This window comes from Galleria mellonella, unplaced genomic scaffold (genome assembly GCF_026898425.1).
Source record: "Galleria mellonella isolate WM207_F2 unplaced genomic scaffold, CSIRO_AGI_GalMel_v1 utg87, whole genome shotgun sequence".
NCBI classification, from domain to species: domain Eukaryota; kingdom Metazoa; phylum Arthropoda; class Insecta; order Lepidoptera; family Pyralidae; genus Galleria; species Galleria mellonella.
Window position 1 is genome coordinate 1829075 of NW_026442166.1, and position 16390 is coordinate 1845464.

Here is a 16390-nt window from a genome sequence, read left to right on the forward strand (position 1 = left end):
TATGTATATTTCTTTGAGAGGAACAATAAAAGGTTTTATCAATTAATATAATTAGAGGGCAGTACAGTCTCATTTATACAATTTAATTACATAGAGTGCAATAAAAAAAAAAGATAACGAAAATAAAGTACACCTACTGTTCTTTTCTCAAATAAAACCGTTTTAAGACCGCTACATAATGTGTCTACAAAGAGGTCGTATTTCTATTTAGAGCGTAAAGGACAAACGAATCTTTGAAAGTGGTACCTTGAAGTAAAGGAAGGAACGGGATCAGTAAAAAACCGGCCCAAGGGTAAACCCTTGCTTGAATGGAAAAGTAAAATAGGTTTCCTTTAAAACCTTGTAATAAGGATGCATTTGTGTTAAAATGTTTAAGAGTATATTTTGTTTAAATATATTTATGAAGGCTTTTAGCAGGATATATTTTATAACAAATGAATTATTCTTTTCGTTGTTTTTTTTTTCATTATTTGCTTATATCAAGTGACTGGCTCAAAAGGTACGTACCTTTTTAACCATCATCTTTGACTCTTATCTCATTTATTATTTGGGGTCGGCGTAATATGTTTTTCTCTTACATTCTTCTTTATACTTTTTTTTTATGCAACTTAGAATAGCGAACAAACTGACGGCCCACCTGATGGAAAGTGGTAGTTGAAGTTATGTTTTTTATATATAACACATTCTTAATTATGTGGGTATCTACTGATTATAGTAGATAAATCTGTTTATCTACAGACATAACATTTACTAGAGAGAGTCTTTGAACAAAAGCCGTTTGCTTGGGCACTTCTGTCCGATTCGTGTTTCTACCGTGAAGCAGTTGTGTTTGCATGGCTGTGTTTCGGTTTGAAGTGTGGCATATGGCAGTGAATTTACACGATACAGAGGAATAACACCTGAGTCCTTAGGAATAGCAACGCATGGGGGATATCATGGGCAAAGCAGTATATTCTGTTATGTCCATGGTACTGCTCATGTCCATTGGCGACGGTTACCACTTTCCATCAACTTGTTTGCCATTCTAAGTTGCATAAAAATGGACTTCCGTCCATGGTTAATGGTAATCGTTTGCTTACAGAAGCCAAGGTTACCATTTTTTATTAGTACTGGGGCCATCAGTATATCATTCTGAGTTTTAACATAAATCAATTTAAAGTACCTTTGTTACAAGAGTCAAAGTAACAACGTAACAATAAGTATTAGGTTATATAGATATTGCTTTTACGCCAAATCGAACCTTACGCCCTCATAATTTCATTTGAACTGGAAAAAAGTACGATGCGTATTTATAGGCATCGATCACGGCACGTGATCCAAAAGCTAGAGGTTCCCAGTTCGTTTTTTTTTTGTGGATATGTTACCCAATTATGTAGATAATTATTAATAATAATAATATTTTCTTTATTACAAATAACTAAGATCCATTTTTGTTAGTAACAATTAAGGAACAGTTTTTTTTTAATAACTAGCTTTTCGCCTGTTGCTTTGTAGGTATGATTTTAGAAGCAGGAAATTTAAATTTAAGACAACTCGAAGACTTGTTTATAAGAATTTTTAAATTATATTTTTTTATAAATGATTTTTTTAAGAGATCAATAAAATTATAACATCTACCTCTAGGTGGTGCAGTAAATAAAATATATAATAGATTTTAAGTTACACTTTCAAGAATGACAACTGTGATAACTGCATCCAATTGGATGTAGTAGTTTCTGAGTGATGCCAGTACAAACATACAGATAAAATTTCTAAAAAATTACCCCCTCTTATATTTTTTTTCTAAAATTCGAAAGGTTTACTATTATATCTATAAATAGTCTATAGAAGAGGCCTATGCGTAACTAACTAACATATAAGGAACAAAGCTTCTTTATACCACCGTCACAGATAAGAAAGATAGCTTTAATTTCTACTTTTTATAAATGTATGTGTATAAAATATAAGATATATTTTTTTCGCTCTCTTGTTGTCAACCCTAAAGGTAATTCTTAGGGCTATGAGAGTTCACTTCACACGTTCACTTATTCACTTATTTACTTGCCTATTTACTTACGTGTTTGCTTCTTTGCTTGCTTATTTATTTACCTATTTACTTGCTTATTTACTTGTTTATTTACGTTCGTTCGTTGGTTTGTTTATTTATTTACATCAACTGGATGAGTTTTACAGTCTTCCAATACGCTCATCCAGGCAATCATCGGTACTATAACAGATATAACAAAGGAATAACATACATAAAGAAATATGCAGATACGGGGTTCTACCGTATGTGTGTATGTTTTATGCATTTACCTAAAACTAGAAGACAAATCAGTAGATAATGCTGTTGTTTATAGCCTATTATTTCCTATATTGTTATTGCATATATTTCGCATCCTTAGATCTGGATGAGATTTCTCATAAATTTCGTACTGTCAGGAAGATTCACTGTGACATAGAATATGTTGGACGTATTATTTTTCTATTTTGAATACATTTATTCTTTTTTTTTATTATATATTACTAGCTATACCCTTCAACATTGCCTTCGTGAACCAGTAAGTATATAAAAAGTATGATCTAAGTAAGGAATCAAATACATTCAATAGTTTTTACGTAAAAGAGTAATAAATATACATTTTTTTTATACAACTTAGAATGGAAAACAAGCTGAAGGCCCACTTGATGGAAAGTGGTAACCATCGCCTATAGACATGAGTAAAACCATGGATATAACAAAGTATACTGTTTCGCCCATAATACCCCCAATGCGTTGCCATTCCTGAGGACTCGGGTGTTATTTCTCCTGTAAATTCACGCCATATCCCACCCTTCAAACCGAAACACAGCCATGCAAACACAACTGCTTCACGATAGAAACATCAATGGGACAGAGGTACCCAAGCAATCGACTTTTGTACAAAGTCTTCCTCTGGTACAAAGTCACCCTCTGGTTTACATACATTCATCCATCCGTCTATACATCCATCCATCCATTCTTACAAATATTCGCATTAATATTAATAGGATTATAATATTAATAAGCCGTGTGGTCCCGGCATAGAATAGGCCACCCCTTCCTTTCCCGTGGGTGTCGTAAGAGGTGAATAATGGAGGGCGAGGGATGGGTAGCAGCGTCTTTCATAAAACATCTACAAAACCTCACTGCAGGTGTCAATCCGCCTGCCAAGCATAGCAACTCTTGGCAAAATCCTCCAAGGAGGAGGTTCATGCTCAACAGTGGACAGTAAAAAGCTGATATGATGAATATCAATAGGATTTATATAAAAGAGGTTTAAGGAAAATGCTTTGTACAAAAAAAAATTATAATTACATTTTCTCTTTGTTCATAAGTCAATTTTAAATGTAAATAAATAATGTTCGCTGAATTTTAATGAACCAATATTCGCATCGTTAACGTCCAATACTTAATTTTTCAGAAATTTTTCCTTCTAAAATTCAAGCGAGCCTTTTTCTTTTCTTTTTTTATCGAATCCAAAACGTCGAGTTAGATCAAGCGTAAATATCATGAAACCTTTCATGAGGATTATCAAAGCATTTTCTTTTTATTGTATTTTTGAACCGTTTTCATTCTCGACAAATCTATCGGAAATTTTCAATTGACACTCAGTATTTAGTATTGGCCAGATGCAAAATTATGATCTCTGGGGTCTATAATATAGCGTGGCTAATATGGGCAGCAACGTCACTTTTAAAACATCTCTAAATCTTAACTGTGGTTGCTAATCTACCTGCCAATCATGGCAACTACTAACAAAACCTCCAAGGGGGAGGCTTATGTTCAGCAGAGGAGGTTATAGGAATTAGGAAGGAAGGTAAAGTGTGAAGTGTATCCTGGCATTCTATAATGATAATTCTATAATGCTGTCCATGTCTATATACGGTTACCATTTTCCATTAGATGGGTCATCAGCTTGTTTACAATTTTACTCGTATGTTGCATACAAAATAGATAATATTTTCCGTATATAAACTTCATACTTGTTACTTCAAATACTAATTCTGCGATTGTTATAAAGATCAAAAAGCGAAAGTTATGAAAGCTCTTTAAATGTTGTATGAAATTTTGTAAGTTATATGTTTCTTGAGAGTTATATTTGTTAATACAAGTAAATCAGGCTGAAATGGCTGTACAATTTGAATGTAATTTTGACATATAAATAATTTATATTCTGTAAACGAAGATCTTTAACCAGTGCGTGTTGCCAGTAATGACTTATGAGGGAGACTTTGTACAAATATCGATTGCTTGAGTACCTCTGTCCCATTCGTATTTCTACCGTGAAGCAGTTGTGTTTGCATGGCTGTATTTCGGTTTGAAGGATAGGATATGGCGTGAATTTACAGGGTACAGAGGAATAACACCCGAGTCCTCAAGAATGGCAACGCATGGTTCACAAGTTCGCAAGGTCACATAGTTCGAAGAAACAACGGGAACTGATGGGGAAGAAAGTTTTTGACTGGCGACTGTGTACGGATAAACACACATAGGAAGATCTCCCATTAGACGAAATGAGGACCTCAAGTGCATTGCAGGGAGTTAGTGAAGATAGATACAGATCCTTAGATACATGTGGCTCAGGACCGTTCTTAATGGCAGTCTATGAAAGAGGCCTATGTACAGCAGTGGACAGATAATGGCTGAGATTCTTTTTTCCTTATCTTTTTTTATTTAGAGGCTTAAAAGGATATGTCAGCCTCATTATACCCTAATGTTAATAAATACCTTACATACTTAAAACATTAATACATAAATAAATAATACATAAAATCTTAGTAGTCAATTTTAATAAAGGAAATTATTGATACAAAAATATAGTAATTAACGATTTTGCCATTCTGGAATGTGGATCTGATGGCTGAGAAGATGATGATAAGTGATATTTTGCATAACACATGGATATTTTACATACTGATTCACGCCAGCAAAGCTACGGGAACGGACAAATTTTGTTTTTTTTTCAAATTATCAATGCAAATTATGTTTTCTTTTTATATTTAAAAAAAAGATGCTAAATACCCGATAGAATATTTTGCAACGAAACATGTAATACTCGAATGCTTTTAATTGGTTTCCTGTGTACTAACTTGAACTGCTACTCCTGCTGTGAATCTATAATGTCGACATGCAATATTGCGTGGTCTTACTCAAGTTTGAAAAGTAGAAAATGTTATAATAATTATATTCATACTTTTCTACTTGCTAATCGGAAACAGTCACTGGAACATTCCGATAATTTTTTTAAGCGACTTCACTTGTTATTATTTGTGTTAGAAGATATGTTTCGAAATTAAAGTTTTTAATCAAAAATTTTCATTTTTTAATAAATTCAAATTCAAATCATCTGTATTCAAATATATTTGTTTACACTTTTAAATTGTCATTTGTTTTTAATCTACTGCAGGATTAGGAAGGTTGTTATCTGTTGAGAAGACTCAGTTACTCTGTTAAATCTCTGTTAACATTATGTGTATTTATTTAAATGCGCTATGTCTAAAATTACATGGTTATTAAAAGCTTGTGCATGATCGACTAACACCATGCACATTTGTCATTCAAGTATCCGTTTAGTGTGTAATAAACTTTGTTTAATAAGCGTTTTTTAACAGTTTTAACCTAACTATAAGGCAGATTCAAAATATCTTTCGGTATCTTATTATAACATTTAATGCTCATTCCCATAAAATACCTATTAACTTTTTCTAAACGATACTTTGGAACAGCAGGCTTGAAGTCGTATTTAGTGTTAAGATTATTAAGATCGCTGTTTTTATTTATTTATTTTTAGATAACTGGGATCCATTCTTGTTAGTAAGTATACTTAAAAACTACGTTAATACTTAATTACTAATAATGATCTAGTCCTCTCGGAGAGCATTTTCACGAGAGGACTATCCAATTTATTAACAAACATGTTCAGGGTACTGTTGCTACTTCCGCGTATTCGACGTAAAAACGAAGCTGTTTTAAGAAACAGTTGAATATTCCTGCGTATATACAAAATGTTTGCGTATATGTATTGTGAAACTACGGTAAGAACATTTGCATTCTTAAATTTTTGTCTTAGTGATTCACGACTTCCCATAGAATAAATTGCGCGAACAGCACGTTTTTGCAATACAAATATGTTTTGGATGTCGACTGCTTTACCCCATAATAATATTCCATAGGACAGTATACGCATAGGTGTAAGTATATATTTATGTATATGTATATTTATAAGATTAAATATAATGAAATTAATTTAACTTTGTCTAGTTTCTTTGTTTAAAAATTTTCACAATATTGTACACCGCTCTATCCGCTGACATTGATGCTCCTTTCCACTTTGAGTTTGCTGGAAGAGAACTGTTTTAGAGTTAAGCTCGCCTTTGGATTACCTTTGTCATATTTTTATAAGCTGACGACCCACCTGATGGAAAGTGGTAACCGTCGCCTATAGACATGAGCAGTACCATGGACATAACAGAGTATATTGTTTCGTCCATGATAGCCCCTACGCGTTGCCATTCCTGAGGACTCAGATATTATTCGTCTGTACCCTGTATATTCACTGCTCTTTAAACTGAAACACAACCATGCAAACACAACTGCTTCACAGTAGAAACACGAATGGGACAGAGGTACCCAAGCAATCGACTTTTGTACAAAGTCTCCCTCTGGTAAAAATTAGTATACTGTTTAACCCTGTTTACAGTATGTGCCGCAAAAATATTATTTCTCCATTAAAGTTTAAAGGTTCAACCAAGTTGGACAGGGGACGCATTTGCTGAAAATTACCCAAATTCGTTCAGTATCTTTTACGTAATAGAGTAACAAACATCTATCTATACACCTTCGTAAACATTTACGTTTATCAGTAACAATTTGGTCCCATATTATTACTAAAGCAATCCAGGTGGGCGCGAGCAGTCACGTTCCTACTCGGTATGCTTCGTGAGGTCATAACAAATCGGATAGCTCGTCGCGAAACGTTTGGATATCTCCGTGTATCTCGTAAGCTCTTATTTCGTTAGTTTATTGAACGGATTATTGCGTATAGTTGAGGATTATGTAATTTGTTTAGATATAAAATTTGTTTCGATAGATAAATGTTTTGGTTTTATCCATATATTTTATCTATTCTAATATTATTTTATTATTATATCAGCATTAATTATCCATTGCTGGACATAGACCTCCCCCAGAAGAGAGGGGGGGGGGGGTATTTCCAATAACTGCTACGCTTGGCAGACGAGTTAGCAACCGCTAAGCTTTGGTGATGTTTTAAAAGGTATGCAACTGTCCATCCGACCATCTATCTATCTTCATAAACTTTCGCGTTTATAATTTTAACAGGATTTATTTTAACTTACTGTTGGAATTTGTACTTCTGTATTGCCAACCACTTTTTAATTTTACAATATATTTACTTTAATTATATTTATGCACACATACTTGTACATTGGACGATTGTTGTGACGGAAGAGAGAGAGAGAGGCCAATTTCAGAGTTGCCATATTATAATATTAAATTTAGTGTTTCCAACACTCACATATAACTCGTGTAATGAAAAATACAGTTGTAATAACAAACATGCCATTGTAATAACGAAGTATTAGCATTAATATTCGCAATTATTCCACGCAATATTGCATGTTGATACGTTTACAGTTTAAAATATTTTCGTATTATTGTTATATTTATTTATTTAAACTTTACTGTATATACTGATAATACATAAAGTATGATAGAGATAAGTAAATGTGCAAAGGCGAGCTTAACTCTGAAAGAGTTCTCTTCCAGCAACACCCAAAGTGGAAAGAAACATTAATGTTAGAAGGTAGAGCGGTGTACAATATTGTGACAAATTATATATTATATTAGTTCACAACCATAAAATATAACTATTGTCTTTAACCTTCTTTCTTTTTATTTATACATACCTAAGAACAAGAAATTACATAGAAGGAGTGTTAAAATAAAAACAGTAAATCATTTGGTTGCCTCATTTCTACTTATGTAAATATAATTAGCAAAAATAGAACGAAAGATATACTATCAGTTGCTATTTTTTTTTTCAAATTATAGGAAATCTTTAATACATACATACATATTTGTCCCGTGTGCCTTTCATAAGGGTAGGTAGAAACAAAAGAACGCCAAATGCTTCCATTCAAACAGGCCTCTTTCGCTTCATTTTTTATTTATCTGACGAAAATACAATTTTTAAAGATATTGCAACTCGTAAGAGAAAAAGAAAAAACAGAAAGGAGAAATTGCACAATAAATAATGTCCGCTAGATGAGAATTCTCGTTACAGTGTTACTAGATGCTATTTTATTATTTGCCCACAAATTTCAAATGTTCTGCTCTAAATTGATATATGATTTTCTTCACTTTTAATTAATTATGTATCGTTTTACCAAATACACTGACCTTTTAACATTACCTTTCTACGTAATTCTGAGACTACATATGCTCTTAACAGTTTACTAACAAATACTAAAATACATAATAAATTATACAAAATTCTCCACATACATTTTATTTTTCACCAAATAATTTTTCCAACAAATCCATTTTACTAAATTTTTATGTAAAATTTAGAAATAAATATCCAATCTGGCAACGCTGCCTCCTGCTGACTCAGCCGTCAATAAATTTTTCCAAGGCGCCAGACGGGCTAAGGCAGGCTTTGACTATGATATCGTTGTTATTAGATTTCGGGTCATTGTACGTTCTTTCTTATATCCTATCCTATTGTGGATGGCAAAGGAAACCGATGGAAATTAGAAATATATGTATCTTAATAGAGGTAGCTTGGAAAACTGGAAAAAAAATCTAAAAATTCGGCGATTTTTCAAATGGCTGTAAATGCTGATAAAAATGATCGTATTGGAGTAAAAAAAAAAGCAATTGGATAAATTTTTTTTACAACTTATGTCAAATTTTAAACTCAAAATAAGTTTTAATTATATCTTTACTAATATTTTTTGAAACAGTGTTTGTTTGATATCTTTGAGAGTCTGTGTCTTAACCAATCACTATGTAATTTGATACATACTCATAGAAGATGAAGAAGGACATAGACTCTATATTATGTCGGCCAGTAAACATATTTCGCTCTCGCGGAGAAAGTCGCAGGTAAAAGCTAGTTCTGAATAAAGTTAGACTTGAACTGTAAACGTTTATTTATAGTTCGAGAGTCATTATCGTTAATATTAATTAAACACAATGACACTTATTCTATGAATGTACGATATCTTTATTGTAATCAATTGTAATTAACCTATTGTAAGTCATTATAGTGTATAGCATTCAATTATGACTCATAATTATATTAATATAAGATACATATTATAGCGTATAAGGCGACTAAGGGAATTTAATGGAATCAGGCGATGGATTTTGATACGAATTTCACTGTAATTTATGGGTACATTTTATCCCAGTCAGTCATCATATTCCGATCACTCAAACGACGTCGCCGGTAAAAACTAGTTTAAAATAAAATATAAAATTTAAAACACAAAGTACTCGTAACTGCCTACGAATTTGCGTTTATTATTTATTATATTTGTAGCTATTTAACTTCAGCTCACTCCAGAAGCATTACATTATTTAATAATTTCATTCCGTTGTCGTGCAAAATCTGCATGGTGTTGTTCGCTTTTGTGGTAAATAGAGATCTAATTTACATAACTGCAACACTAAATGGGACAATGGGCTTTATTAGGATCATAAGATATCTATTGATTTCAAATATTTCTTTAATATCTTTATGTTGTTCTGAATAAGTTTTAAACAAATTTATTCACTTTTATTCATTATATCATTAGTAAATTTAATCAAAAACGTGTAGATGTAATTTCGAGAAAAATATTAACTTTATTAAATATTAACTATAATAAAAATAATGTAAATTAAAAGTGGACTAAAAGGAGACATCGAAAGCCGCAAAGCTACCTTAAAAAATATCGGTAGAAACGAAAATGAAGAAAAATCCGTCCTATTAAAAAAAAAACTTGTAAAATAAATGCAACTCAGTGATTAGTTAACATAAAAAACATAAAAAAAATCCTATAATTATAACTAAGTTTTCATTAGCTTTTTTTATCATAAGTTGTTTTGCTCAGTACCTAACATACCGCTACCTACCGGGTCCGTTTCTATTTATCGGTATATTTATCTTATTTCTGAAGTTGGACCAAACAATACCACACATTTAAATTAGCATCAACGAACAACTTGACACTTGAATTTTATATACTGAAATTTCATAACTTAATTTCAAATCTCAGAAGCCTCATAGGACACTTTTACAAATCATTCCTTCCCGTCTTGTTTCCTATTGGCTAACGATTCATTTTATGTGCAATTCTGATGTTAAGGGTCTAATTCAATATCTTTTCCGATAATTTGATCTTATTCGTTCGCAGAAGCTTTTTATAAAATTTTACGCACCGCTATAGGGATGGGTAAATTATAATTATTTAACATGTAGTAACTGTGTTTCGGTTTGAAGGGTGGGATATGGTAGTGAATTTATAGGGCACAGAGGAATAACATCTGAGTCCTCAGGAATGGTAATACATGGGGGGTATCATGAGCGAAACAGTTTGTTATATCCACGGTTACCACTTTCCATCAGGTGGGCCGTCAGTTTGTTTGCCATTCTAAGTTGCATAAAAAAAAGTAGATATTTCTATTTCTACCGATTTTAAAATGAGAGAGAATTTTAATTTTAGAAACGAACGAATCTACTTATAGAATCGTTATCGCTAGCGAGCCTGTGAGATAGAATGTGTCAACGATGTGCCCTGTCTTCTTCTTTCACAAGTGAGCATTGACCGGACCAATTCTATTGACAGAATCGTTTCTACCTCGTCTAGGACGGAAGGCCCTTGTTTCCTATTAGTATGACAAGTACATAAATCAACTCTTGACATTGTAATTATGCCTCAAATTCTCATGATTAATGTTTGAAACGTGTTGAATAGCTTTCAACAAGAATACGACGTATCCAAGGTCCTTGCTTTGTATTCTAGGTTGTATTATTAGTAGGGCTATTGTAAAATTTTATTTATTAAAGGACAATAAACACGCGGGTGTTCTTTGCATTCTTTCACGCAATTATATGGGCCAATTTGAAGTAAATGCTACTATAACATAATATTTCAGGAATGGTAACGCATCAATGGTATCATAGGTGACATAGTAACCTCCAAGAAAAGAGAAGTATTCAATAAACACTTACTTACAATAGACAACTTAGAATGGCAAACAAACTGACGGCCCACCTGATGGAAAGTGGTAACCGTCGCCTATAGACATAAGCAGTACCATGGACTTAACAGAGTATACTGTTTCGCCCATGATACCCTCCATGCGTTGTCATTCCTAAGGACTCAGGTGTTATTCCTCTGTACTCAGTAAATTCACGCCATATCCCACCCTTCAAACCGAAACACAGCCATATAAACACAACTGCTTCACGGTTGAAACACGAATGGGACATAAGTACCCAAGCAATCGACTTTTGTACGAAGTCTCCCTCTGGTATAAACACGCGGGTGTTCTTAACATACTTTCACGCAATTATACGGGCCAATTTGAAGTAAATGTATTATACACTACTATAATAGTATTTCAGGAATGGCAATGCATCAATGGTATTATAGGCGACATAGTAACCTCTAAGAAAAGAGCATATTCCTCTTTAAAAGGCCGCTAACACATCTGCAATGCCTCTGGTGTTGCGGGTGATCATGGGCGGCGGTAGTCATTTATCATAGGGTGAGCCGCATGATCGTTTGCCTTCTGCGTTATAAAAAAAAGTATACACTCCGTGAAGGTTTTTTCTAATGGATGATAATGAAATGGTAACCCCGCCTGTGCTATCGATATACACTGGCGGGGTACCAGTGAAGGATGATTGGTAACAATGAAAAGGCAGGTCAGTTAGCCCATCGTGACGAATTCAAGGATAAATTAGTCACATTAGTTTCCAGGGGAAACCGCGTGGAGGTCGACCTGATGGGGTATATTTATAGCAATGGGGACTAACCTCCCCATTGCTAACAATCCCTTGCCCCCACTCTATGAAGGTTATCACTTTCTATCAGGTGGGCCGTCAACTTGTTGGTGCGTGGTAACCGTCGACTATAGAAATGATACTGTTCATGTCTATAGGCGACGGTTACCGCTTTCCATCAGGTGGGCCATTTTGAGTTGTATACAAAAAATATATTATATTGTTTAAAAAGTTTCGATAGGATTTAATGAAAAGGTAAAAAAGTTTTTTGTGTTTTGTTGTAATTATCACAAAATCACTCTCTAAATGAAGTTAGTAATGAATTGAAATATTCAATTAATTGTTGAATAATAAGTATCGTGAGTCATACTTTATTATAATTATTTATGTTGGCTTTACTTACTCCGACAATATACTAATATTTACTTTGTCAAAAAATTATGATCACGACATTTCCTTTATTCACTTCTTACCAAAAACAAATGTTTCTCTTTTCATACTTTCCAAAAGTTAAATAAAGCTTCTGAAAGCTTAACTTTGTTAACACTGTAATAACTTGGGGATTTTAAAACGTTTACTCAGCCATTTGGAGAAAATTAAATGTTTTAATGAAATTTAGGTATTCTCATTAAATGAATTGTTCGAATAATTAAAGATTACGGCCAAAAAAAATCAAGAACAATTGAGACAAAACCAGTTATGATTTAAAAACTAAAGTTCAAAAACGATTTTGATAAAATTTCTACGGAATTAATCTGTAACTATATCCTTTTAGATAAAGAAGGAATTTTCAAATCGGTTTCGAATTGACGAAATTATGAGGTAACAAACATAAAAAAATAAAAAATAAAAATCGAATTGAGAACCACCTTTTTTGAAGTGGGCTGAAAATAAGCAATTCGTTAACTTCTCAATGAGCAGCGGGTCTACTCTTGAATCTAATGTCGATATCAATCCAATCTATTGAGATCTGAGGGAGACTTTGTACAAAAGTCGTTTGCGTGGGTACCTCTGTCCCATTCGTGTTTCAATCGTGAAGCAATTATGTTTGCATGGCTGTGTTTCTATTTGAAGGGTGGGATATGGCGTGGACTTACAGGGTATACTCTGTAATGTCCATGGTACTACCCATGTATATAGGCGACGGTTACCACTTTCCATCAGGTGGGCCGTCAGCTTGTTTGCCATTCTAAATTGTATAAAAAAAAATTAAAAAAAAATCTATTGCTAATGACAATTTTATACTGCACTTATGAAATAACAGGAATTAGGTTATAGTTGGGATCAGTTTACAATAGTTTGCATTGACAAGTTATACTAACATGCATCTATAAGAACTATATGGAACCATTGTGTCGCTAGTGTTGCAATTCGAAAGTGCGAAATGTTTCAATTCCAATATCGATCTATTGGAATTTATTTCAAGAGGAACGCACTAGGTCATCAGACGTGACCTAGTAAATTCATAAGGTTCATCAGGTTGGGTTGTTTAGTTTTTAAATCACAATAACCAGTTTTCTATTGCTGAAATAGGTATTTTTTTGTTGAATAAAGTCTTAAATTACTTGTAATGTACTTCAAAATTCAAATTTGAATTCAAAATATCTTTATTTATGTAAGTCTATTCCAGACTCTTATGATATGTCAAATCTACCGTCAGTTCGGAATGATTTCGATATGAGAAGAACTGACAAGAGACTCAGCTCGTATTTTTTTCAAATAAATTTTATATTTATTTTTTTAATATATTAAATCTTGAACCACAAAGCTATAAAAATAGATATAAAGGAGAAGTAAAAGCAGACATTTGTCATGGATCTAATTAATTGTATGCAATAAAACAAACAACGACTAACAAGAGCAAACAATGCTTGCATCAACAGAATTAAATACTCCCTACAGACAATGAGAAGATAAAATTAACAACTTGGTAATTCGATTGAATTCAATAAATGCCACTTCTATTAACTAAGCCACGGAGAAAGTCGTCCGAGGAAAATAGTTATAGAGATTGTATTAACAACTAAGTTTCCTGATTTTATATGTACAGGTATATTGAAGGTAACAGCCTTAGATTATATAGATAGAGCATCAAGACTCAAAAACGGGTCAACTTTTTGTCAGCTAACTGTCAAATTAGCTGACTCGTTTTTTATCTGTGTTCTTTATACATACGCACACAATATATCTTAACGGGGGCAAAGGGATTATTAGTAATGAAGACTAAAAATCCCATTGCTAGCAATATACCTAACCAGGTCGACCTCAACGCGGTTCCCCCTGGAAACTATCATGATTAATTCTTCATGATGAATTCATCATGATAGGCTGACTTGCTTTCATTCTCATCTATCACCCTTCACTGGTGCTCCGCCAGCGTATCCCGTTAGCATAGGCAGGGTTACTAATCCATTTCCATCCAACAACAAAAATATACATCTTAACGTATCTATATTTAATTATTTCATAAATACAATGAATTTCTGCGCATTCAAAGGGTGCAGAATTTAGAAGACAAAATAAATATAGAAGTTATAAAGGGAACATTTATGACTATTTATTCCACAAAATTGTATGAAAAAGTTGACCCGCTTTTCTCGAAGCATTTGCATGGTGACACTCTGTCTAGATGTTTATAGTCAACGGATACAGCTTACCATCAGGTGGGCCATCAGCTTATCTGCCATTGCAAATCGTTTAAAGCATTTTTCTTTTACAGAGCGGTCAGAGGCGGCACTGAGCGGTAGACTGTCCAAATCGGCATCGGAACTGTCATGCGGTCCAGCAGCCACGTCGCCCCCACCCCGCGCCCGCTCTGCCCACCACCACGCCCCCCTCTCAGTTGTACACAGGACACAGCATTTCTTTACGAATTTGAAGGTAAATGCTGTTTTTTATTTTTCTGATAGTGTCTCTCGAACTAACAATGGTAATAGGTCCTTCAGAGCACATACAGTTTAATACATACACAAATTACATTTATTTTACAGGAGCAAGTGTCCGCGCACACGCCTCCATTCAGTCGGTACTTTTTATTTCTTAAACTAAGGTGGAAGGAAGACAATATTGACGGACTCCAATATTGTAAACAATCTGTGTTTTATTACATTAAGGCTAAGGCAGGGAGAGATGAAAGGGGAAGATGAAAGGAGGTCAATTAATGCATTATGATAGATTCCATAAGAATGGGGGTATCATGGGTGAAACAGTTATGTTCATGTTATGTTCATGGTACTGCTCATGTCTATAGGCGACGGTTACCACTTTCCATCAGGTGGGCCGTCAGCTTGTTTGCCATTTTAAGTTGAATAAAAAATAAAGTGTTTCACGCTTTGATAAGGTAACAGGCACTTTATTACAAGGGACGTGACATGTGCTCTGAAATATTTGCCATTAATGAGGTCAGAAGGTAAATTGCTTTCGCGTTTTATTTACATAAGACTATACGAAAGGCAGTCTATATAATCCCGGGAGACTATTAATATACGCTCTGATTAATAAATAAACTCCCGTTCAACGCCCACTCGTGCGGTTAAAGAAAACAGAATGGAATTTTCTTTATCTGTTTTAACTAATATTTATAAGTACTAGCCTACTAAAGGGTTAGTAGACTGGTTTTTTTTTAATGGATGATAATGGAATGGTAACCCCACCCGCGCTATCGGTATACACGGGCTAGGCACCAGTGAAGGATGATAAGTGAGGATGAAGTAGGTCAGTTAGCCCATCGTGGCGATTTCAACAAGAATTGTTCACGATGGTTTCCAGGGGAAACCACGTGGAGGTCGACTTAATAAGGCATATTGCTAGCAATGGGGCTGTCAAATTCCATTGCTAACAATCCCTTCCCCCGGGTTAGTAGGCTAGTAGCTTAGATCTGATAGGGCTCATATCGATCTCCATGTGGTCCAGGATCGCCCCTGGAAACCATCCTGCTTAATTCTAGGCGTATTTATCGCGTAGGCTAACAGACCTGCATTTTCATTCTCACCTATCATTTCTTACTGGTGTCTCGCCAATGTATACGGTTAGCGCGGACAGGGTTGTCATTCTATCGTCGTCCATTAAAGAAAAATAGCCTACTAACCCTATCAGGGCGACCTCCATGCTGTTCCCCTTGGAAACCATCGTGGTTAATTCTTGTTGAAATTTTCATGAGCGGCCAACTGACTTGCTATCATCGTTACCAATCGTATATTACTGATGCCCCGCCAGAGTATGTCGATAGCGCAGGTGGAGTTACCATTCCATTATCATCCATTAAAAAGAAACCCTATCAGGTCGACCTCTGCGCAATTCCCTCTGGAACTCATTTTGGTTAATTCTTATGGAATTCGTCACGATGGGCCAACTGACGTGCCTTTTTCATC

At 34.1% G+C, this 16390-nt stretch overlaps 1 protein-coding gene across 2 annotated transcripts in view; it reads left to right on the forward strand.

The window, feature by feature from the left end:
* Positions 1-16390, forward strand: part of LOC113519265 (multiple C2 and transmembrane domain-containing protein) — a 163619-nt gene that overhangs the window by 45167 nt on the left and 102062 nt on the right. For both annotated transcript variants that reach the window (XM_052902024.1, XM_052902025.1), the window contains exon 3: positions 14740-14900. In XM_052902024.1, the coding sequence (XP_052757984.1) occupies positions 14740-14900 (161 nt within the window). The remainder of the gene's footprint in view (positions 1-14739; positions 14901-16390) is intronic.